Source organism: Taudactylus pleione, unplaced genomic scaffold (genome assembly GCF_031769625.1).
Source record: "Taudactylus pleione unplaced genomic scaffold, aTauple2 ptg000418l, whole genome shotgun sequence".
Lineage (NCBI taxonomy): Eukaryota > Metazoa > Chordata > Amphibia > Anura > Myobatrachidae > Taudactylus > Taudactylus pleione.
In genome coordinates, this window is record NW_028284820.1 from 469398 (window position 1) to 493224 (window position 23827).

General features: G+C 47.5%; 1 protein-coding gene across 3 annotated transcripts in view; it reads right to left on the reverse strand.

Moving 5' to 3' along the window:
* SCUBE2 (signal peptide, CUB domain and EGF like domain containing 2) overlaps nt 1-23827 on the reverse strand; it is a 118298-nt gene that overhangs the window by 71408 nt on the left and 23063 nt on the right. For all 3 annotated transcript variants that reach the window (XM_088447101.1, XM_088447100.1, XM_088447099.1), the window contains exons 5-10: nt 11511-11636; nt 8441-8557; nt 8107-8181; nt 5015-5131; nt 3641-3763; nt 1721-1837 (exon numbers count right to left, since the gene is read on the reverse strand). In XM_088447101.1, the coding sequence (XP_088303227.1) occupies nt 1721-1837; nt 3641-3763; nt 5015-5131; nt 8107-8181; nt 8441-8557; nt 11511-11636 (675 nt within the window). The remainder of the gene's footprint in view (nt 1-1720; nt 1838-3640; nt 3764-5014; nt 5132-8106; nt 8182-8440; nt 8558-11510; nt 11637-23827) is intronic.

Sequence of the window (23827 nt, forward strand, 5' to 3'; positions counted from 1 at the left end):
TTCGGTGACATCACTCACTGAGCCTAACCTAATCCCACAAATACCGATATGTATAGCTGTGACACCTCCCCATTCTGTGACATCACTCACTGAGCCTAACCTAATCCCAGAGACCGATCTGCATGGCTGTGACTCCTCCCCATTCTGTGACATCACTCACTGAGCCTAACCTAATCCCACAGAGACCGATATGTATAGTTGTGACTCTGCCCCTGCTGTGACATCACTCACTGAACCTAACCTAATCCCACAGAGACCGATATGTATGGTTGTGACTCCGCCCCTGCTGTGACATCACTCACTGAGCCTAACCTAATCCCATAGAGACCGATCTGCATGGCTGTGACTCCTCCCCCTTCGGTGACATCACTCACTTAGCCTAACCTAATCCCACAAATACCGATATGTATAGCTGTGACTCTTCCCCATTCTGTGACATCACTCACTGAGCCTAACCTAATCCCACAGAGACAGATATGTATAGTTGTGACTCCGCCCCAGCTGTGACATCACACATTGAGCCTAACTTAATCCCACAGAGACCGATATGTATAGTTGTGACTCCGCCCCTGCTGTGACATCACTCATTTAGCCTAACCTAATCCCACAGAGACCGATATGTATGGCTGTGACTCCTCCCCATTCTGTGACATCACTCACTGAGCCTAACCTAATCCCACAGAGACAGATATGTATAGTTGTGACTCCGCCCCTGCTGTGACATCACACTGTGAGCCTAACTTAATCCCACAGAGACCGATATGTATAGTTGTGACTCCGCCCCTGCTGTGACATCACTCATTGAGCCTAACCTAATCCCACAGAGACCGATATGTATGATTGTGACTCCGCCCCCTTCTGTGACATCATTCACTGAGAATAACCTAATCCAACAGAGATCGATATGTATGGCTGTGACTCCGCCCCTGCTGTGACATCACTCACTGAGTTCTCTGCACAGACCACACAAATGCGGGACACATGTGCGGCCAGACAGCATGCAGAGAAATAAATGTGCACGCTTCTTCGCCCCCATCCATAATCTTTTGGATGCAGCTGTCATCACTGTCAGCGTGCATTTCCACCAGCTCTGTAAGAGATCCATCTGAGATCAGACAGTAGGTATGGCCATCGCCCATCCTTGGTTAACAACCATCGATAGTTTTGCCATTGATGGTGGAGATCCAATGGTTCTTCTCCATCAATGGCAAAAGCCCCGGATGCCACAAAGCCCTGCAACGTTTTCTTTTTCTTTCTCCCTGGTGCGGGATAATAGCTCCGCCCACCCGATGTGTCCTGTGAAGCCCCGCCCCTACCTCTCTGGTCAGTATAAGAGAAGGGATGACCATCGGTGGGCGAAACCATCAGAACACTTATCAGGCCCCTGAATTTCCTGTTGCCGCTAAGTCACACCCACTCAGTCGCAAGTGAGATGCGACTGAAATGTGTACGTCTCCGAACCACCCGTACTTGCTCACAGTTGTGTAACATAACTTGCGTGCAATTCCTCTGAATGGGCCCCACTCTGTGCCCGCAGTTAGCGATCGGGTTAAAAGATTTTATTTTTTCCTCTGATTCTACAAATACAATAATAAATTTTTTTCTCCATAGCAGACATATTGATGTTCCTTCTACTTTTTTGGAAGAATATCCAAAACACAGAAGAAACTATTCCAATTAAAATCGTGTCCCTCCCCCCTGTATCCCAGGAGGAACCTACCTCCACAGTGTGTGACTCCGTACAGAGTGTACCCCTTGTCACAAGTGCAGGCAAAGGATCCTGGGTAATTAATGCAGGTGTGGTCACATGTTCGTTCAAAGGAGCATTCGTCGACATCTGCAATTAGTGGCAAGAAGGCGTTAATCACTCATTAGACAATTCAACAGCACTGCACGATAAGGACATAAATTCATATTATCATCATTAAGGCAAAACACAGTCTTCAGGATGACCATGAGTTTTCATTGCAGCTCGCATACAGTGTAAAGTGTAATAAGAGTATTTTCTCCACACCAACAGCACAAAATATACAGCACATCTCTTCAACAATAACTAAAGGCTGAGGTGTATACAGTTAGGGAAAAACATAAACAGCAAAGCGTACTGTGCCATTTATTTTCCTTGAGGCAATAGTTCTTTGTCAAGACCTTTTGGGGTATATTTACTAAAGGGCGGCTTTTTAGAAGTGGAGTTGTTGCCCATAGCAACCAATCAGATTCTACTTATTTATCTAGCACCTTCTAGAAGATAATAGCTAGAATCGGATTGGTTGCTATGGGCAACAAGTCCACTTTTAAAAACCCGCAATTTAGTAAATATACCCACCAATCAGTTCACTTTATCTATCCCCAGGCTTCTGAGTGATGCCAGATAGAGAATCTCCATCATCTAATATAGAGCTTTCTATAGGACTAAGGGTCTTATTCAGCAGTCACTGCTGAACGCAGATTCCCGATGTTCAGTCTGCTGCCATTTGTGGGCGGGGAGGGGGCGGCGATAGCCTCCGTGTCGCCGCCGTTGGGGGAGGGAAGAGGCCAGGATCTCCGTCGGCTGAGATTTCCTGGCTTCCTCCTCTCATCTCAAGCGTCAGCCCATGGATCACATTAGCCGGCCTGTGTCCCGCAGAGTATCCGATGCTGCGTTGGACAACCCAGCTTGGATACGTAATGCAGCTGGAGGCGTGATGCCCCCTGCAGCATTACCATATCAGCACAGACGGAATTGCAAAAGCTGCTTGCGAGCAGCTTTGCAATTCCGTCTGAAGCTGAATCAGGCCCTAAGTCAGTTTTCTGCCTAGGAATTTAGCAGGTGCTAGTGACATCACTGAGCAGGTTCTAGTGACATCACTGAGGCACAATATGGCTACCTTGACCATGTGCAGGTGGCAGATTTGTTTCAAGCTGAGCAGGGAGGAGAGATGATTTGAGACAGTTCCTTCAATGATTCCCATGATTGCAGATAGAGTTTAATTCCTTCAGACAATGGGCCTGATTCAGAGCCACTCGTAAGCGGCAGCTCGTTCGCTCTGAGCGATGTTTGCCCAACTGCGCATGCGTACGGATCGTTATACGCATGCGCGAACCAGTCAGTGCGGCCGAAATTCATGTGCTCGCAAAATAGCGAATGCCTGATAATTTGAGTGACAGATAGAGGCGTATGTGGGTGGCAACAGGGGAAGGTGCTTGAAAACGGGGAGTGGAGATCCGATCGCAGGCGTGCTTAAAGGTCAAAACGGGCGTTTTATGGGTGTGCATATTTATAACAGCAGCGTCATTGACCACGTCACTGGGTTTTTTTTAACCCAGAACTGCTCGCAAAATTGTGGTAGCAAAAACCAACCACAAGAATAGCGAGCAGTTCATACCCTGTTCGATGTACTCGATTAATCTAATAAATAGCGGACATGACGTAGGATGCGAGCGGCCAGGGGGCGTAGTTTCCCAAAAAACGACCGCAAGTTTTGTACGCTCGTTCAGACCTAGAGGCGTGAACAGACCGCAAACAGTGAACGGTTCATTTGAATAGCCACCCCTATTTTCTTGACGAGCGAGCGCAAATAGCGTCCGGCTCTGAATCAGGCCCAATGTCCCCTCAGCAATGAATGGGTTATCCCCATCGGTCACCTACTTTATCACATACCTTGGCAGGACCTTTCGTCTGTCAGTAACTTATACCCGGCTCCGCAGCTGCAATCGAAACTCCCCACAGTGTTCCTGCAGAAATGGTCACATCCTCCGTTGTTGCTCTGGCATTCATCAACATCTGAAACAGAGACAAAATCCAAATGTTTCCTTACAAAAGCTTTTCCCTGGGAGGGGTCTGCACATCGCACCAGGAACCACAGCCATGTCTGGGCTAAATGTGTGCTGGAGTGATTTTCTCTGGTGACTTTGTGTGACAGTGCGTTCAGCCTTGTACACAATGTTTTTATCGGTGACACCGAACAGCGCGGGTTCCCTGTATACGGAGACTGCCCCCTGACCCACTTCACCTGGGACATATCCAGCAAATTTGACGACTTTACCAGCTACGTACTGACTGACTGAAAGTGTTTGGAGACCTATGGACCTTCCCTTATGAACCACAACCCACCACTCCCCGAAAACTAGGAAGTATTAAGTCCAGCAGAGGTCACATGATGAATTATTTCATTGTTAGTTTAATAGTACCATACAAAAATGATTGCTTATTTGGGGACTGCGTCGACGGACACAGACTTAAAGCTGCCATGACTTGGCCAGGCTGCGATAAGCTTCAGCTCCAACAGCCTGACCAAAGGAGCAACCATCACGACCATCGATGGCTATAGTTATCCCAGGCTGCAAGCTCAGTTGCAGCGCTGGGATCGCAGATTCAGCAAGGAGGTGTCTGTTTCCTTTGTCCGAAACACATTATGGCCCTCATTCAGTGGCGATCGAATGCGAGCGGTCGCTCTGAATGTGGGCGGCCGCTTGTGTTTTGAAGTGCGGCCTCCTGGTCGCTAGCTAAGCTGTAGATCAACATCGAGCTGTAGATCAACATCGACAGCCGCCCCGTTGGCAGCGAGCCCCGGAGCGATTGAATTTCTCTCTCGCGCCGGGGCTTGCACAGGCGCAGTGCAGCCGCTGCACGTGCGCAGGGCCTAAACATCGACCCGCTTGCGAGCGGGTCTGAATAAGGTCCTATAACTTATGGTGGAAAATAAGTCAATAAATACAAGGAGAAAAAATGTCTCTGGGAAAAAACAATATAAGCGGATGGTTTTCTGACTGTTTATAGAAAAATAAAGTGACCATAACCTGGAGATAGGACCGATTGTCTGTCATTGTAGCAAAAAGTATTACAGACCTTCCCAGACTTCACTAGATCTGCAACTACAGCCAAACCTGGCTCTATAACTCATCCCCAACCTGACGCTTCCACCTCCTATTGGCACAGAGACCGGTGTTTAGGATCCAACCTAAATGCAGATCATTACATGAAAACTGCCTGCAGGTCATCGCTGTTCCCAGCCCTAATGACTACACATCCCACCTTTGCATGTCTTTCCATCGAACTGCAACGTAAATCCGACAGGACAGCTGCAACGTACGCCCGTCGATGTGTCCCGGCATGTGCGGTCGCACCCTCCGTTATTTACAGCACAGGTTTCTAGAAGAAAGATTCACAGGTAATTATCAGTACTGTTACTTTGCAGAAGTCTTAAATAGCACACGATGCGCCTGGTCCTGAGGTGGGAGGAGAGCAGAAAAAAGAAATCGGGTAACTTTGCACCTGGAACAAACCATGCTGCAATGCAAGGGGGGCAAATACATTTATTTGTTTCGCATGTAGGGTAAATAGTGGATGTTTTGCATGTAGCCCACAAATGCTGGGCAGCTTTATTTTAACACTGCAATTTAGACTTGGGTTTGGACAGGCTCCTCTCACATCTAAATCTCTCTACACGTTTTACACGTGCCCCCCTGCAGTGCAGCATGGTTTTACCAATGTGCACAGTCTTTCTTAAGGTGCCCATACACCGTGCGATATAGCAGCTGATCCGATGGATTGGTACGATATCGCTGCTATATAATACCGTGTGTGGACATGATATCGGACAGTGGGCCTGATTCAGACCCGGTCGCTATGAGCATATGCTCGCATGATGCGTATGCAAATATTTGAAAGTGACGCGGCGGGGAGCGATCGCTCGCCAAGGCATAAGCACGCCCATCGTACCTGTACGAGCGTTCACTTTGTGTATGCAGACTCCCCTTAGCGAATGCAGAGATGCCCACTGCCCCACGTCATCTTCTGGAAGTTTATGAAAACATTGGTACATCGACCACTATCGGATGTGAACGCAGTGCTGGGGGTAGCTTTTTTTTACCGCAAGCATTGCGAGGAAAACAGAGGAAAAAAATGGCTGGTGACGTGTACTATGACGCTGCCTGTTAATTATGCACGCCTCTAAAACGGCGCTGAAACACTCGGGCACGCCTGCGTATGCACCTCCACTCCCCGTTTTTACTGGACTGCCCCTGTTACCACCCACAAACGGCCTCTCCTGTCACTCACTCTGCTGGGCTGGCTTTGCAGGGCGAGCGAGGGATCTGTGATCGCACTGTGTCATACGCAGATTAGCAAACATCGGCAATTGCAAACGGACTGCAGATACCGTCCGGGTCTGAATCAGGCCCAGTGCGCGCTCCCGTGGGGTCCAGATCTTACTGCATGTTCACTTGAACTGGGGATGCGATGTGCGATCCCATGCAGTGCTATGCGGGTGGGCGAGGGGGGTGCCGGCATATTTTGCGGTCGGGCAGTGGATCGCTCCGTGTCTGGGGACCACCCGATATGTCGGCCATCGGATAGACCATCGTGTCCCAAAGTGCATATCGAACCGTGTATGGGGCACCTTTACTCTATTCCCAACTCAGAATCGGGCCCACATGCACAGAACGAAGGCCGGCCCCACCCAATCGCCACTGCCTAACAGCCGCAGCCTGTCAATCAGGCTGCTGTCTGGGAGAGATCACATGGAGGGAGACCTGCACGTGCGCAGTACAGATGTTACGCAGGTCTCAGGTTTGCGTACAACACTGAAACAGGCCAATATTGCTGCTACGCTTACGGGAATGGTGAAACCTAACAAATAAGGAGATGGATTATGATGGTAGTTTAATCTTATTCCCTAACAATTGCCAGAAAATGTATTCTAAATTTCTGATGCACTATTATTAATAATTTGCTCCTTCCTGGTTTATCCAGTATACTGGCACCTAATTCCCCTGTACTGTAACAATGCATTGGGTGAGATGTGTTCATTAGGCTAGATATTTAGGTGGACTGTAATATGAAATACTGAGATAAAGGGGGGTATTCGTGAAAACTTGAGAGAAAGTCCCAGCCAATCAGCTCCTGACATTTTTGCAAACACAACCTGTGAAATGGCAATTAAGAGGTGATTGGTGGGTACTTTATCTCTCTTCAAGGCTTAGTACATAGGGCCTGATTCAGAGCCGCTCGTAAGCAGCTGCTCGTTCGTTCCGAGCGATGTTTGCACAACTGCGCATGCGTTCAGATCGTAATACGCATGCGCAAACCAGTCAGTGCGGCCGAAAATCGTTTGTTTGCTAAATAGCGAATGCCTGCTATTTTGAGTGACAGGAGGAGGCGTATGTGGGTGGTCACAGGGGAAGGTGCTTGAAAACGGGGAGTGGAGATCCAAACGCAGGCGTGCTTAAAGGTCAAAACGGGCGTTTTTATGGGTGTGCATAATTAACACAGCAGCGTCATTGACCACGTCACTGGGTTACTTTATAGTCAGAACTGCTCGCAAGATTGCGGTAGGAAAAACCAACCACAAGAATAGCGAGCAGTTCATACGCTGGTCGATGTACTCGATTAATCTAATAAATAGCGGACATGACGTAGGATGCGAGCGGCCAGGGGGCGTAGTTTCCCAATAAACGACCGCAAGTTTTGTACGCTCGTTCAGACCTAGAGCCGTGAACAGACCGCAAAGAGCGAACGGTTCATTTGAATAGCCACCCCTTTTTTCTGAACGAGCGAGCGCAAATAGCGTCCGGCTCTGAATGAGATCCATAGACCCCTACAGCCTGTAAAGTGAAAGGAGCCGATTTGTTGGTACTTTATCTCTTTCCAAGCTTTGATAAATCTACCACAAAGTACCAACCAATTGCATACCACCCGGGACAGTCCCGTTTTTTTTCTGGGACTGTCCCGCTGTCCCACCCGCGGACCGCAGTGTCTCGCGGTGGGGGGGAAAGTTGAGGAGAGCACAAGCCGCTGTTCTGCATAGTAGGGCAGCGGGTAAGCAGAAGGAGAACAGATGCCGTGCACACGCCCTGATAGTGACGTAAACGGGGGGAGCCGCAAGTCTCCGCCACAGTTTCCTGAGGCTCCGCCCCAATTTCCAGAGGCTCCCCCCCTTTCTCCCAAAGCCCCACCCCCCCTTTTTGGGTGCGCAAACTGTCTCTCTAGCTTCTAAATGTCTCTCTACAGGCTGTGTTTGAAAAATGACAGGAGCTGTTTGGTTGGTACATTATCTCTTACAATTGTATCTCTCTCTCCCCGAGCTTTCATGAATACCCTGTTATACCATTTGCAATTACACTTACCCATTACCAGTCTGCGCTTCACCCTCTTATCCATCTCAGCCACGGATGTAGAATTGCTGTCAGGGTCCTCTTTCTCTGGTGAGTAAAAGAGAAGAGAACGTTGGTCATTCTGGGGCCACTGAAAAGGTCACAGGGAACGAGCTCTGCAAATAATGTATTTAAGTGAAGACTTTTAAATCCTGTAAAACAATGATAAATGTTTAATAAACACAGCTCAGGAACGCTCTCTGCAGCCCAGGTTGCTGGATACTGTTTATTAATAAGAAGAGGGCTGTTAAAGACCCCAGTTTTGTTTTTTATTGTTAACAAACTCCTATATAATATTTGCACTGACCGACACAGGCCTTGCCATCCGTGTGCACCGTGTACTTTGGGTGACATACGCAAACAGGTCCGGCGTCCGTTTCATTACACGTATGTTGACACCCTCCGTTTCCATGGTTACAGGTCACTGTCAGCGGAGCACAGAGAGATGAATCGTTACATGTGACATTTACAGTGAGTATAGCAATATCTTAACAGAAATACAGAGACTTATACATCTCCGAATAAATGGGATTATGCATTTCTTAGCCTCTTAGGGGTATATTTACTAAAGTGCGTGTTTTTAGAAGTGGAGATGTTGCCCATAGTAACCAATCAGATTCTACTTAACATTTATCTAGCACCTTCTAGAAAATAATAGCTATAATCGGATTGGTTGCTATGGGGAACAACTCCACTTCTAAAAACCCGCACTTTAGTAAATATACCCCTTACTGTTGGAAATTTCACTATTTGCCACAGTGTTTGACTTTTATGCTACAAATATGGAGCAAATTTTTGTTTTAGAAAGATTTCAAGTCCTAAATCGGAGTAGATATAGGATATCTATTACCGTCCATAGATATAAAATATCTCTTACATTCTATATACCAGAGTGTGCAAATTATATTACTCCACAGACTGCAGGACTGAGGACCGGTCTCTGAACAGATAAAATGTAAGTGGTCTCTGAGGGACAAGAGAATGAGAGGGACGCTGGGAATAAGAACGTAACATCCAATAAAACTGTCCAGTGGCTTCTGTAGCACTTGTGAAAACGATTGTGATCCAGCTATTGTCCCCTGGCACTAGTGATGTGCCCAACCCACAATTCAGTGTACAGAGGGAAGAGAAGACGATGATGGAGATTAATGGAGGAAGCATTTGCTGTATCAGGATCACATGATTCACCAGGAATACCTGACGTTCCAGATCAGGGGGACCCAGCGACTGCTGCTATTGTCCCTGTTATCACCTCTTAGAGGAAGCCTTTGCTGTTTGGGGAGCACACGGCACACAAGGAGTACCTAAAGTTCCAGAGCGAATGCTGCTATTGTCCCTGTTATCACCTCTTACAGGAAGCCTTTGCGGTATGGGGAGCACACGGTACACGAGGAGTACCTAAAGTTCCAGAGCGAATGCTGCTATTGTCCCTGTTATCAGCTCTTAGAGGAAGCCTTTGCAGTATGGGGAGCACCTAAAGTTCCAGAGCGAATGCTGCTATTGTCCCTGTTATCACCTCTTAGAGGAAGACTTTTCTGTATGGGGGGCACACGGTACACGAGGAGTACCTAAAGTTGCAAAACGAATGCTGCTATTGACCCTGTTATAACCTCTTAGAGGAAGCCTTTGCTGTATGGGGAGCACACGGTACACGAGGAGTACCTAAAGATCCAGAGCGAATGCTGCTATTGTCCCTGTTATCACCTCTTAGAGGAAGCATTTGGTGTATGGGGAGCACACGGTACACGAGGAGTACCTAAAGTTCCAGAGCGAATGTTGCTATTGTCCCTGTTATCACCTCTTAGAGGAAGCCTTTGCTGTATGGGGAGCACACGCTATACGAGGAGTACCTAAAGTTCCAGAGCGAATGCTGCTATTGTCCCGGTTATCACCTCTTAGAGGAAGCCTTTGCGGTATGGGGAGCACACAGTACACGAGGAGTACCTAAAGTTCCAGAGCGAATGTTGCTATTATCCCTGTTATCACCTCTTAGAGGAAGCCTTTGCTGTATGGGGAGCACACGCTATACGAGGAGCACCTAAAGTTCCAGAGCGAATGTTGCTATTGTCCCTGTTATCACCTCTTAGAGGAAGCCTTTGCTGTATGGGGAGCACACGGTACACGAGGAGTACCTAAAGTTCCAGAGCGAATGCTGCTATTGTCCCTGTTATCACCTCTTAGAGGAAGCCTTTGCTGTATGGGGAGCACACGGTACACGGGTAGTACCTAAAGTTCCAGAGCGAATGCTGCTATTGTCCCTGTTATCACCTCTTAGAGGAAGCCTTTGCTGTATGGGGAGCACACGCTATACGAGGAGTACCTAAAGTTCCAGAGCGAATGCTGCTATTGTCCCTGTTATCACCTCTTAGAGGAAGCCTTTGCGGTATGGGGAGCACACGGTACACGAGGAGTACCTAAAGTTCCAGAGCGAATGTTGCTATTATCCCTGTTATCACCTCTTAGAGGAAGCCTTTGCTGTATGGGGAGCACACGCTATACGAGGAGCACCTAAAGTTCCAGAGCGAATGTTGCTATTGTCCCTGTTATCACCTCTTAGAGGAAGCCTTTGCTGTATGGGGAGCACACGGTACACGAGGAGTACCTAAAGTTCCAGAGCGAATGCTGCTATTGTCCCTGTTATCACCTCTTAGAGGAAGCCTTTGCAGTACGGAGCATACGGTACACGAGGAGTACCTAAAGTTCCAGAGCGAATGCTGCTATTGTCCCTGTTATCACCTCTTAGAGGAAGCCTTTGCTGTATGGGGAGCACACGGTACACGAGGAGCACCTAAAGTTCCAGAGCGAATGCTGCTATTGTCCCTGTTATCACCTCTTAGAGGAAGCAAAAGCTGCATGGGAAGCACACAGCAGTCTTGTTATGACAGATATTTTCTCCACACTCCAGGACTCGGTGCTGTTTACACGACCCCCTGTGTGATCGTCCCATGCATTAGACCCCAGACTCCCACTTGTCTCCAATCCCTCTTCCCAAACCCGACGAAACATCTCCCCCTTCACCTAGTTTATTTAATATTACCCTCCACTCCTCCAGACGCAGCCATTTAACAACCACTTTTCTTAAAAGGCAAAGTCTGTAATATAAGTGTAAGTGATGCAGTAAAGCTGTCTGGGTTTATTCTCATTCTGATGGTTCTTGGTGCCCTTGTAGTTCCCAGAAGAAGTTTATCTTTAGTTTATGGTTAAAAATCAGAAAATAAAACTTTTCAAACCATGATCTGTTCTTAGCCCTGTATCCCTATTGCCCTGTGCCCGGGCATCATTGGGCACTCCTGTCTTGGTAACGGTTTTTAGAACTAGGAATAGGACACATTTTACCGACCTGCGCAGCGTGTTGTGCAGTGTGAGCTGAAACTTACATATACAATCCCGCTGGTTCTTCCCCAGCTCGAATCCAGGTCTGCAGTCGCACGCCACGCCTCCTCTCGGGATCTCCCTGCAAATGTGAGCGCAGCCGTGTTCCTTGTTCATACAGCTGAGCCCCTCTGAAAGATACAATGCAAGGAATGACGTTAAGGAAGCCCATTTCGGGGCATTTTAGTGTAGCGCAGGCAGGGACCGGACAAAATGGGGATTTTGTTAGGTCTTATTTTCGGAGTAGGGCTTATTTTGGACCATTTTCCAAAAGTAAGGGTAGGGCTTATTTTCGGGGTAGGTCTTATTATCGGGGAAACACGGTATATATAAAAATAAACAAGGAGACACAGTGCTCCAAATAATAAAGAATAAAATAAATAATCAATTTGCGAGTAAAAAGGTGGATGCCAGTAATTATTAGTTGTTTTAGGGTAGGTGGTTGTCAGGGAAGTTAGCAGGCTCCTTCAGGGTGCCTCTATCCGTAATGCCTATGGAACTACGTCTCCCTTATCACATCTCAGGTGCAAACCAACCTTCCACCCCCTACTATCGGGATCGGTATGAAATACTGCCGGATTTTAGCCCGGCGGATATTATGCCGACGACGGAAAACAGAACAGCAGAATCCCGACTAAAGTAAGTTCCAAACTATCCCTAAACCTCTCCCCCCCACCCTCCCTTAGGGGTGCCTAACCCTAACCTCCCCCCTAGTGTCTAACCCTAACCTCCCCCCATAAGTGCCTAAACCTAACCCCCCCTTCCCGCAGCCTAAACCTAACCCTCGGGTGGGGGGGGGGGGGGTGCCTAACCCTAACCCATACTTGCCGACAATCAGCTCCAGCCTTCCGGGAGGGAGCTGATTGTCAGAAATAGCAGGGGGCGGGGCCGGCCATTGGGGGCAGGGCCGGGGGTGGCACACTGGGGGCGAGGACGGGGGTGTGGACGCACGATCGCGTCATCGTGACTCCGCCCCCTCTTCACAATGCTGTTATTTTCAGCATTGTGAAGCAGGGGGCGGGGCCACGATGACGCAATTCTGCGCGAATCGAGCCACAGGGCCCCCCGCTGCGGGGGTTTCCATTTTTTTCGGGGGCAGGTCGGGAGGGTCGCAAGCTTCCAGGAGGCTTGCCTGCCTTTCCGGGGGGCCGGGAGCGGCACCCGAAAATCGGGAGGCTCCCGGCCAAATCGGGAGGGTAGGCAAGCCTGCCCTAACCTTTACCCCAGGGGTGCCTAACCCTAACCCTCCCTTCCCCTAGCCTAACCCTCCTGGGGTGGTACCTAACCCTAAGTCCTCCCCAGGAGTGCCTAACCTAACCCTCCCCCCCACGGCTGTCCGCACCCGGAGCCCAGTTTACCTTCGTTCGGTATGCCGGGCTCCCAGCGTAGGTATAATGACAGGCGTTGAAATTTCGATACCTGCCTGTCGTTGGTCCCCTGCCGGGATTTGACAGTTAGGAAGCCGGCGGACGCTATTTCGACCGCCGGCTTCTTGACTGCATCCCCTACTATTGGTTAGGACCATGTGGGTGGTATGCGTCGGGTGGTCTGGGTAGTCAGTGAGCCCTCTTAGGGGGCTACTGTCCATATGGTATGTTATACCTACGTCACCTTTTCTCCCAGGACCACAAAGAGAGGCCACCTGTGCTATAGTTAGGGGTAGTCAGGGGGCCCATGTCAGGGGGTCCCTTTCCGTATGGAGAGATCTCGTACGTCACCCTTGCACAGTGAGAGCGTCAGATAATTAATGTTGAACAGGATGTTTATATACAGTCAGGTCCATAAATATTGGGATATTGACAGAATTTTCAGATTTTGGCCTCTATTCACCACCACAATGGCTTTGAAATGAAACAAACAAGATGTGCTTTAACTGCAGACTTTCAGATTTAATTTGAGGATAATTAAATCCAAATCAGGTGAACGGTGTAGGAATTACAACGGTTTCTATATGTGCCTCCCACTTTTTAAGGGGCCAAAAGTAATGGGACAAACTAAACAATCCTAAATATAACTTTAACTTTTTAATACTTTGTTGCAAATCCCTTGCAGGCAATTACAGCCTGAAGTCTGGAACGCATAGACATCACCAGACGCTGGGTTTCATCCCTGGTGATGCTCTGCCAGGCCTCTACTGCAAATGTCTTCAGTTCCTGCTTGTTCTTGGGGAATTTTCCCTTCAGTTTTGTCTTCATCAAGTGAAATGCATGCTCAATCGGATTCAGGTCAGGGGATTGACTTGGCCATTGCATAACATTCCACTTTTTAGCCTTAAAAAACTCTTTGGTTGCTTTTGCAGTATGCTTCGGGTCATTGTCCATCTGCACTGTGAAGCGCCATCCAATGAGTTCTGAAGCATTTGACTGAATATGAGCATATAATATTGCCCAAAACACTTCAGAATTCATTTTGCTGCTTTTGTCAGCAGTCACATCATCAATAAATACAAGGGAACCAGTTCCATTGGCAGCCATACATGCCCACGCCAAGACACTACCACCCCCAAGCTTCACTGATGAGGTGGTATGTTCTGGATCATGAGCAGTTCCTTTCCTTCTCCATACTCTTCTCTTCAGATAATTGTGGTACAAGTTGATCTTTGTCTCATCTGTCCATAGGATGTTGTTCCAGAACTGTAATGGCTTTTTTAGATGTTGTTTGGCAAACTCTAATCTGGTCTTCCTGTTTTTGTGGCTCACCAATGGTTTACATCTTGTGGTGAACCCTCTATATTCACTCTTGTGAAGTCTTCTCTTGATTGTTGACTTTGACACATATACACCTACCTCCTGGAGAGTGTTCTTGATTTGGCCAACTGTTGTGAAGGGGTTTTTCTTCACCAGGGAAATAATTCTTCTGTCATCCACCACAGTTGTTTTCCGTGGTCTTCCGGGTCTTTTGGTGTTGCTGAGCTCTCCGGTGCGTTCTTTCTTTTTAAGATGTTCCAAACAGTTGATTTGGCCACAACTAATGTTTTTGCTATCTCTCTGATGGGTTTGTTTTGATTTTTCAGCCTAATGATGGCTTGCTTCACTGATAGTGACAGCTCTTTGGATCTCATATTGAGAGTCGACAGCAACTGATTCCAAATGCAAATGTCACACCTAGAATCAACTCCAGACCTTTTACCTGCTTAATTGATAATGAAATAACGAGGGAATAGCCCACACCTGTCCATGAAATAGCTTTTGAGTTGATAGTCCCATTACTTTTGGCCCCTTAAAAAGTGGGAGGCACATATAGAAACCGTTGTAATTCCTACACCGTTCACCCGATTTGGATGTAATTACCCTCAAATTAAATCTGAAAGTCTGCAGTTAAAGCACATCTTGTTTGTTTCATTTCAAAAATATTGTGGTGGTGAATAGAGGCCAAAATTTGAAAATCCTGTCAATGTCCCAATATTTATGGACCTGACTGTATTATAGTGATTAAACGTACTACTCCATTATTAATCCTCTTTTGTCAGCTTACATACTGTTATCCTAATACATCATACATTCCTAATACATCATACGTTCCTAATACATCATACGTTCCTAATACATCATACGTTCCTAATACATCATACGTTCCTAATACATTATACATTCCTAATACATCATACGTTCCTAATACATCATACGTTCCTAATACATTATACATTCCTAATACATCATACGTTCCTAATACATCATACATTCCTAATATATCATACGTTCCTAATACATCATACGTTCCTAATACATCATACATTCCTAATACATCATACGTTCCTAATACATTATACATTCCTAATACATCATACGTTCCTAATACATCATACATTACAAACCACCATCCCCCTAATACATTATACATCAATAGGTCAGCGTTCTGTGTCATCCCCTATTTTTTCATGTATAGTTTACAGAGAATGGACGTCTCTGACACTTAGCAGATTATAGTTGTGCACGGAACACGCCATTCCCCAAACTCATTTATAAATGTGCGGCACAGTCATTTCTTGTGGAACTGATAGGATTTTGGGGATCATGACCCTGATTTTAGATTTAAAAGTACAACTGCAACTTTAGCATGCAGGAAAAGAATCGTCCATACACTTCAGTCGCCGAGGATGTACTTTAAGATATATGCAATTAATTATAAATCAAATGCATAGATTCTTCCTGCGCAAATCTGTGAGCATCAACTCAGAAACTTAAAAAAACCAGGCGTATCGGACCAGCAAATATACGTCCTCTAACAAACATAAATAAAAGGACGCAACTCTAAGGATAGTGGCTGACTTGGGTCTCTACGCCCCTGACCCGCCTCTGCAAGCGCAAGTGACTGCAAGTTTAAGGTGCGCAGCTCAAAAAAATGGCAAAGCGCGCGCATACGCAGCGCTACAAATTCTGCGCTGATTTTATCTCTACATATATTTGTAAATGATTCTGTAAATGAGAAGACTATGGGCCTGTGTCAGACGCTCCGCCGATATTCACACAAACTACTTTCCCGCCAGCTTTGCTAAAATGCTTTTGGTTACCGAAAAAAGTAAACAAACCTGCGACTTTGGTCCATACAACAACCCAATCCTACATGGGGCAGCACAGATGGTGTAATGGTCAGCATTACTGCCTCACAGCACTGAGGTCATGGGTTTCGATTCTCACCATGGCCCTAACTATGTGGAGTTTGTACATTCTCCCTGTGCTTGCGTGGGTTTCCTCCGGGTGCTCCGGTTTCCTCCCACACTCCAAAAATATACTGGTAGGTTAATTGGCTCCCCACACAAAAAATTACCCCTAGTGTGTATGTATGTGTGTGAGCATGTGGTAGGGAATATAGAGGGTCATTCAGACCCGGTCGTTAGCGCCGATGCGCTCGGACCGGGATGATGGCCCCCCACAGAGCATGCGCACGACGGCGCCGGCGCCATCGTGCGCATGCGTGAGACCCGCTACGACCGACAGCGCCGGTCGTAGCGGGTCTCGATCCAAAGGGGGCGAGCTGTCGATGTTGATTGACAGCTCGCCCCGTTTGGAAGGCGGGCCGGGGGGGGTGGCAGCCCAAACGGAGGCATTCCCATGGGAGCGCCTACCGTTTGGGGGCGGCCCCACTGACATCACTAGTGATGTCAGTGGACAGCTTCCAGCTCAGACAGAGCCAGAAGCTCTCCGGGGCTTACGACAAGGGAGACCCTACCCTAGGGTCTCGTCGTAAGCCCCGATGGTCGCGATGGTCTCTGACCATCGCGACCATCACCGGAGCGGTCATTAGAGCTGTGGGTGGCGGGCGGTCAGGATGCAAGTGGCCGCCCAGTTTCTGAGCGACCGCTTGCATCCTCCGACCGCCTCTGAATGAGGCCCATAGAGTGTAAGCTCCACTGGGGCAGGGACTGCGGAATATGTGTGCGCTATATATATATAACTGGTAATAAATAAAATAAAATAAATACTCACACACCAGGGTAAATGTAACACAGATACTAGGAGATTTGGAATTCAGGCCACAGAGTTTAGTGTGACCTGCCACCATTAAAGTTACGCACGTCTGCCCCATCCAAAGCGTAAGGCGATCCCTTTCCCGTACAAAAAAAAAAAACCCAGTTCTTGTCTATAAATCACGGGAATCCGACCTATTTCCCTGATATTTAAAACGCTGCTACAATCCATGCATTCTCCTCAGCAGACCCTGCAGGTTCTCACCACTGTCTGAGAGGTGACCGTCTGTATTTTGAGGATGACCACAGATCGAGTTGCTGGAAATATTGTAGGTTGATGTTGGCTTCTAAACGCTGAGGACAAATATATGGGAAAATGCTGGAAACTTGTATATTCATCAGGCAGCTCTTCTAAAATCCGCAGTTTCTGCTAAAGAAAACACCAAGTCGCCCGTGTAACTGAAGACGCCATTGTAACAGCCTATAAAATAAAGACTTTGGCATCTGAAATAGGGTTCACAAAGACTCTGGATTGTGTTAAGGTTTGGTTCTGCTTTGTAATCATAGGGTCAAAAGTTGAGAATTAGCGGGTTAGGGTCTCCAACAACTAGTTATGGTTCAGTAACTCAATATCGAACATGGGCCGACTGTTAAAGAAACGCCAGTCAGGGGACAGATAGATATCCGGGATAGGGAAGGACGCAGTCTTAAAGCTGAAATGTGTTTAGTCACCCCCAAAAAATATTTTTACTGTAATTGCAATTTTACATGTGTTTATTGCCAAATGTTTAAACCAGGAATTGCCAAACTGGTGATTTGAGGGTCTCTGGGCCCGATTCAGACCCGGATGCTATTTGCGTCCGCTCGCTGGCTAAAGGGGGCCGGCTATTTAAATCATGTGCTCGCACTGTGTCGCGCAAAGCCGCCCACTAAGTAATAGCGAGCGGCCGCACTATGCGCTCGCACCTGTATAAAGTCGCCCCTTTGCCACTCGCAACACACGTCATCTCCGGTAGTTGTAGGATTAATCAGGAACATCGAGAGCCATCGGAGCTGCTCGCAGCGCTTGTGGTAGCCTTTTCCCACCACAACATTGCGAGCAGTTCTGGCTACAATACAACCCAGTCAAGTGTGTAATGACGCTACTTTGCTAATTATGCACACCCACTAAACGCCGTTCTGACAGTTGGGCACGCCTGCGTTCGCACATCCACAACCCCGTTTTCAAGCACCTTCCCCTGTTACCACCCACAAACGGCACTATCTGTCACTCAAAATAGCGGCCCGATTGCGGGCTACGGGCGAGCACTTTCCCATCGCAATGACTGGTTCACGCACTGTGACGCATGCGCAGATTGCGAAAAATCACTCAATGTGAATCAGGCCCTCTGTCCGCTGAGGGCCTGATTCAGGGGTGGTTTCAGAAGTGCCCGGAGCTGTTTCTATTGTCAGTTGCCCGTTTCCAAAGCTTAGACAAGCATAGGGATGCCTAATGCTGCCTTCTCATATTGTCCGACGACGTACAACAGCGCAAACATTGGTAACATCGACGCAGATCGGGCATCAACGCAGCACGTAAGTCATGTCTGACCTGTCTTAAACACTGAGCCTAGCACAGCGCTCTCATGCTGCCAAGGAGATTACAATGGCTAATTATGCACGCCCATGAAACGGTGTTTTAAACGGTCAGACATGCCTGCGTTTGCCTAACCCCACCCCCCCGTTACCTCCCGCAAACGCTGACCACCTGTCACTCACTCTGCAAATTAATTCTCTGTGCGAGCACAGTTGCAAACCAATCACTTTGTGCGAGTAGTGCGGCTTACACGTGTGCGCAATGGCGAGGCAATGGCATACAATCACTCGATCCGCGTAAATATCGGAATTGTGTAAATCTCTGAATCAGGCCATTTATTTATGAAGGGCGGCGAAAATCCCTTTTGGTTTTGCACTGATGCCGAGGAATGGACCGCACAGCACAAGCTGAAGTACAGCGCCGCTCTCAGAGCAACACAACTACAAATGCGCAGAGAGGCGGAAAAACCTGAAGCAAAAGTGTAAATGTTCTAGCCCCCCTCTCACCACTACTGTCCCACAAGGTTTACACCAATATGCTGCTCGTTCTGGCCTCATATATATTTTACATGAACACTGAGAGTGAGGATATATTGCAAACGTCTTTATCATGTGTCTATGGTACTTTGTTTCATATTGGGTACAATCTGCCTAAAAGTGCTAAACATCTCCCGGCTCACCCCCTTCCAATTATCCTTAAACACTGCTGCGTGCTTCATTTTCTCTCTCATCCCTCCACCCCTGCTGCCCCCATCTGCCAGTAGAACAATTGAAACATGCTTGGGATAGGCACAAGAATATCCTTACAAAGAACTGAGGATCACATAGGGTTGAGGTTACCAAAAGGTAAAAAGGGCAGACTAGATGGGCCAAGTGGTTCTTATCTGCCGTCAAATTCTTTGTTTCTATGTGTCTACGTATTGCCCCTGACTCTTGGTAGGGAATTGGTATGACATACGGTCGGACTTAAGCTCGGCAGATGTAATACCGACGCCGGAAAGCAGAAAATCCCGGCTAAGGTAAATTCTAATCCTAACCCTCTCTTCTCCCCCTCCTAACTCTAACCCTCCCTTAGAGGTGCCTAACCTTAACCTCTCTCCCCAGGGGTGCCTAAACCTAACCCCCCCTCCCCGCACTCTAAACCTAACCCTCCCTGGGGGGTGCCTAACCCTAACCTCCCCCTGGGGGTGCTTAACCCTAACCCTGCCTTCCCCTAGCCTAACCCTTCCGGAGGGGTGCTTAACCGTAAGTCCCCCCAGAAGTCCCTAAACTTTACCCCCCTTCCGCGGTACACAATCGGGAAACCGGCTGCCGTAATACCGACAGCCGGCTTCCCGACTGTCATATCCCGGCGAGGGTGAAATGCCGGGCGTCTAGATGTAGACGCCTGACATTTCCCTGACGCCGGGAGACCGGTGCCCGGCATCCACATCGGGAGGGTTAGGCACCCCCGGGGGGGACTTAGGGTTAGGCAGCGGGGAAGGGGGGATTAGGGTTAGGCACTTGGGGGGGGGAGGTTAGGCATCCCTAAAGAGGGTTAGGGCTAGGGGGTTAAGTTAGTTTATACTTACCTTAGCAATGATCGGTATTTCCAGCGCTGTCGGGCATCCGCTGCCGGGAACCCTGCTTTTGTTGGCCAGGCGCTGCCGGCGGTATTTCATACCGATTCCCCTCCCGTGGCTAAAAGGCCCGGCTTACCTTCATACGGCATGCCGGGCGTCAGGATTTCGGCATCTGTATAATGATAGGAGTCAAAATACCGACGCCTATCATTAGTCCCATGCCGGGATTTCACAGTCGGGAAGCCGTCGGTCGGTGACTACATACCCTTGGTCTCTATCTCTTCCCCACTCCTATCCCATCTCTATCTCTCTCCTTTGTTTTCCTCTTTCTGTTCCCCTCTTTCCCTGTCTTTCTCCTTATCTATTGCCTCATCTTTCTTGCTCTCCCCCTATACTACCCCATCTCCCCCTGTCTCTCTCCCCCCATCTCACTCCCTTCTTCCTCTTCTTTCATGTTTTCCCATCTCCTTCTCTTTTCTCTCTTTCCCTTTCTCTCCCCCTCGTTCTTCGCCTTCAGGCTGTCCGACTTGTTTATTTTAAAAAAATATATATATTTCAATATATTCTGTAATGACGGCAGCAACACGCACTGCACATAAGCGTGTAAGTGCACACGCGTGCTTGAACAGAAATGGTGACAGGGACAAACTGGGAGAGTGCGCTGCCAAAGCTGGCCCACCATGGGTTCATGTGGTTTTATTTCTTTCAAGATCAGTGGGGGCTCGTGGGGTGCCCACACGCACTACCGCCCGACTCTCATTGTGCACGACATAGACCCAAACTTTTCTAGGGTTATATAGTGGATGGAAAGCTGGGTAATGTGGTCACCCAAGTACAATGGAATCTTGCTGCATGTTTCATCTACTATGATATGGAGCTCTCCGGGCAACTATACAAGTAAAAGATAATAATTATAATAATAATAATTAAAATAATAATAATAAAAGCATAGGATGAGACTGGGAATACACCAGCTTAGAGCTCCCCCACATTTCAAGTGTTCTTGCAAATGGAAAAAAAAGATATACGACCCGCCACAAAGCAATGGGCGCCATTAAAAACACACCCACATCACCGAACTATCTGATCCTAACAGTTGTGCTCCGCAAAATGAAATCTAGTGTTTGCATTGCTCCGTACGTTTCAAGCAATGCCCCAACTACTCCCACCGGACGGTACAAATTGCCGCGGCACCTCATCCAGCCATTTTGCGCATGGTAAATGTGGTCACGTGTTTTGTTTCCAATACCACCCTCTATTTTATTGTGTCTGTAATAAATAGGGTGGGAGGACACCTGCCTTGCTTTTTTAATACCTGTCGGTTGTTACCAGAGTGCAGCCCCCGTTGCCAAATATTCCACGCAGAACAGCTACAGCCTCGGTATTTTTCTGGGAGATAAATGCCGCAATGTGTCAGAGGCTGCGGTTTATGTTCTGCGATGCTCTGCAGATGTTTATACAGTGAAACCGCAGTGTTCTCAGGAGGAGAAATTCTAGCTGTGCTCCCAGCACAACACCTGCTCTCATCCAGGCTCATTTCCTCCCTTCACCGTCTACTGATCAAGCCAAGTACATTCGTCTCAATCTCAGCCTTCAAATTACACTTAATGTGCCCTTTAATCATCTACCGACTGACCTCTGAGCCCTGCAGGGCCTACAACAAATTGCACCAAATCCCAGTGCTCCCCTCACTGGGCTGACAACCAGTCTAAGTAAAACCCAGATCGTAGCCCCCCCCCCTCGTCCCTCATAGCTTGTAACACTCACCAAATCAACTCACTGGGGCTATACTGTTCAATGATGCGCGGAATTACACTACACTGCAATAATATCATTACTATATCCCAACCCACGCCAAAACCTGATCCTGCAATAAGCCCCCTGGGCTTCCTGGCTCCCTGCATTATACTGAAAGAGGTGGAAGTAAACGTCAATGTTAGTGCAGCAAAAGTAGCTTATAGTCGGAGGGTTAAAATAACTTGGTGAAACCTTGTAATGTTTTTATACAATAACACACTGATTCAGGGCTGATTTAATTAAGTAATTTTAGTATTTGTAGAAGGTAGTAGAATCACCATTTGTTTACGTAGCAATATGTGATAATTGTATATATATATACAAGTTATATCTCAAGTTGGAAAAATATTTTCGATGCAATAAAGTTGAGAATGAACATCATTGTAAGTTGGTGAGTGCACATTGCCATGTTTCTGTGAAAGTCTGCAGTATACTTATTGTTATCTTGTTTTTGTGTTATATTAGAATTTTTCTCGCAGTATATAGACGCCAGTATAGAACTGTAACATGGCCTCTCCCAGCCAGTAAAAGCTGGTCATAGCATAGGTACAAGACAAATATTATCAGCTGTATATACAGTTAACAAAATATACAATGGGCAAAATTTACTAAGTGGCGGTTTGGTGGCGGGTTCTATTCTGTTCTAAACACCGGGGGTTTGGTGGCGGGTTCTATTCTGTTCTAAACACCGGGGGTTTGGTGGCGGGTTCTATTCTATTCTAAACACCGGGGGTTTGGGGGCGGGTTCTATTCTGTTCTAAACACCGGGGGTTTTTTGGCGGGTTCTATTCGGTTCTAAACACCGGGGGTTTGGTGGCGGGTTCTATTCTGTTCTAAACACCGGGGGTTTGGTGGCAGGTTCTATTCTGTTCTAAACACCGGGGGTTTGGTGGCGGGTTCTATTCTGTTCTAAACACCGGGGGTTTGGTGGCAGGTTCTATTCTGTTCTAAACACCGGGGGTTTGGTGGCGGGTTCTATTCTGTTCTAAACACCGGGGGTTTGGTGGCGGGTTCTATTCTGTTCTAAACACCGGGGGTTTGGTGGCGGTTTAGCAGAAGTTTCTAAATGACAGCCCTGTTCTATTCTATTCTAAAATGTGTTTTGATGGCAGTTTTGCAGGGGTTTTGGCCTTAGTAAATCTGCAGATAGCAATACCGCCGCCAAAACACAGTCAAAACACATTTTAGAATGGAACAGGGCTGTCATTTAGAAACCGCTGCAAAACTGCCACCAAAGCCCTGGGGTTTAGAACAGAATAGAACCCATCACCAAACCGCCGTGGTTTAGAATAGAATAAAACCCGCCGTCAAACCGCCGCTTAGTAAATTTTGCCCAATATATCTTTTAGCTCTAACATTTGTTTTGCAAAATAGTTTCATACATGTCTACTATTATTACAGAGATATGCTACTATATGTCATCAGTTCAATACAACATCTCACACAGACAAAAAAACAAAGTGTAAGCTCTTCTGGCCAGAAATCTCAAACCGGATTTTTTTGGTGAGGTCACTTGTTCCTAGTAAATGATTAAACAAACACTGTAAAGGTGTGGTGTGTCGCCTATAGAAGTCTATGGGCTCCTATCTGCACAAACCCCTTCGGATCCCACTCTAAACGAAGTTTGCTGAAGGACGAGCATGCACAGTAGAGCTCCCGATTTTTAAACTGGAATTCCATGCAACACAAATTATATGCGATACAAGATACATCCCACCCTAAGGGGCTGATTCTCAATCGGCGGATCTCTGCGCAAGGACGCAAATGGCGGGATTCAGCACCTGCGCAAATGCGAATTTACACATTTTTGCGTATGTCTGTCCTAATCTGAGTCAGGCAGAACTTGGCCAGATTTGTCTTTCTGTGAAGTTGGGATTTTAGGGGCAGGAACTGGGCGGTGACAATGCAATCAGACGGAACCGCCCTGTCTTGTGGGAGTGTCGTGGGCGTGTATCTATAGCTCCATGTGACTGAGTCCTGC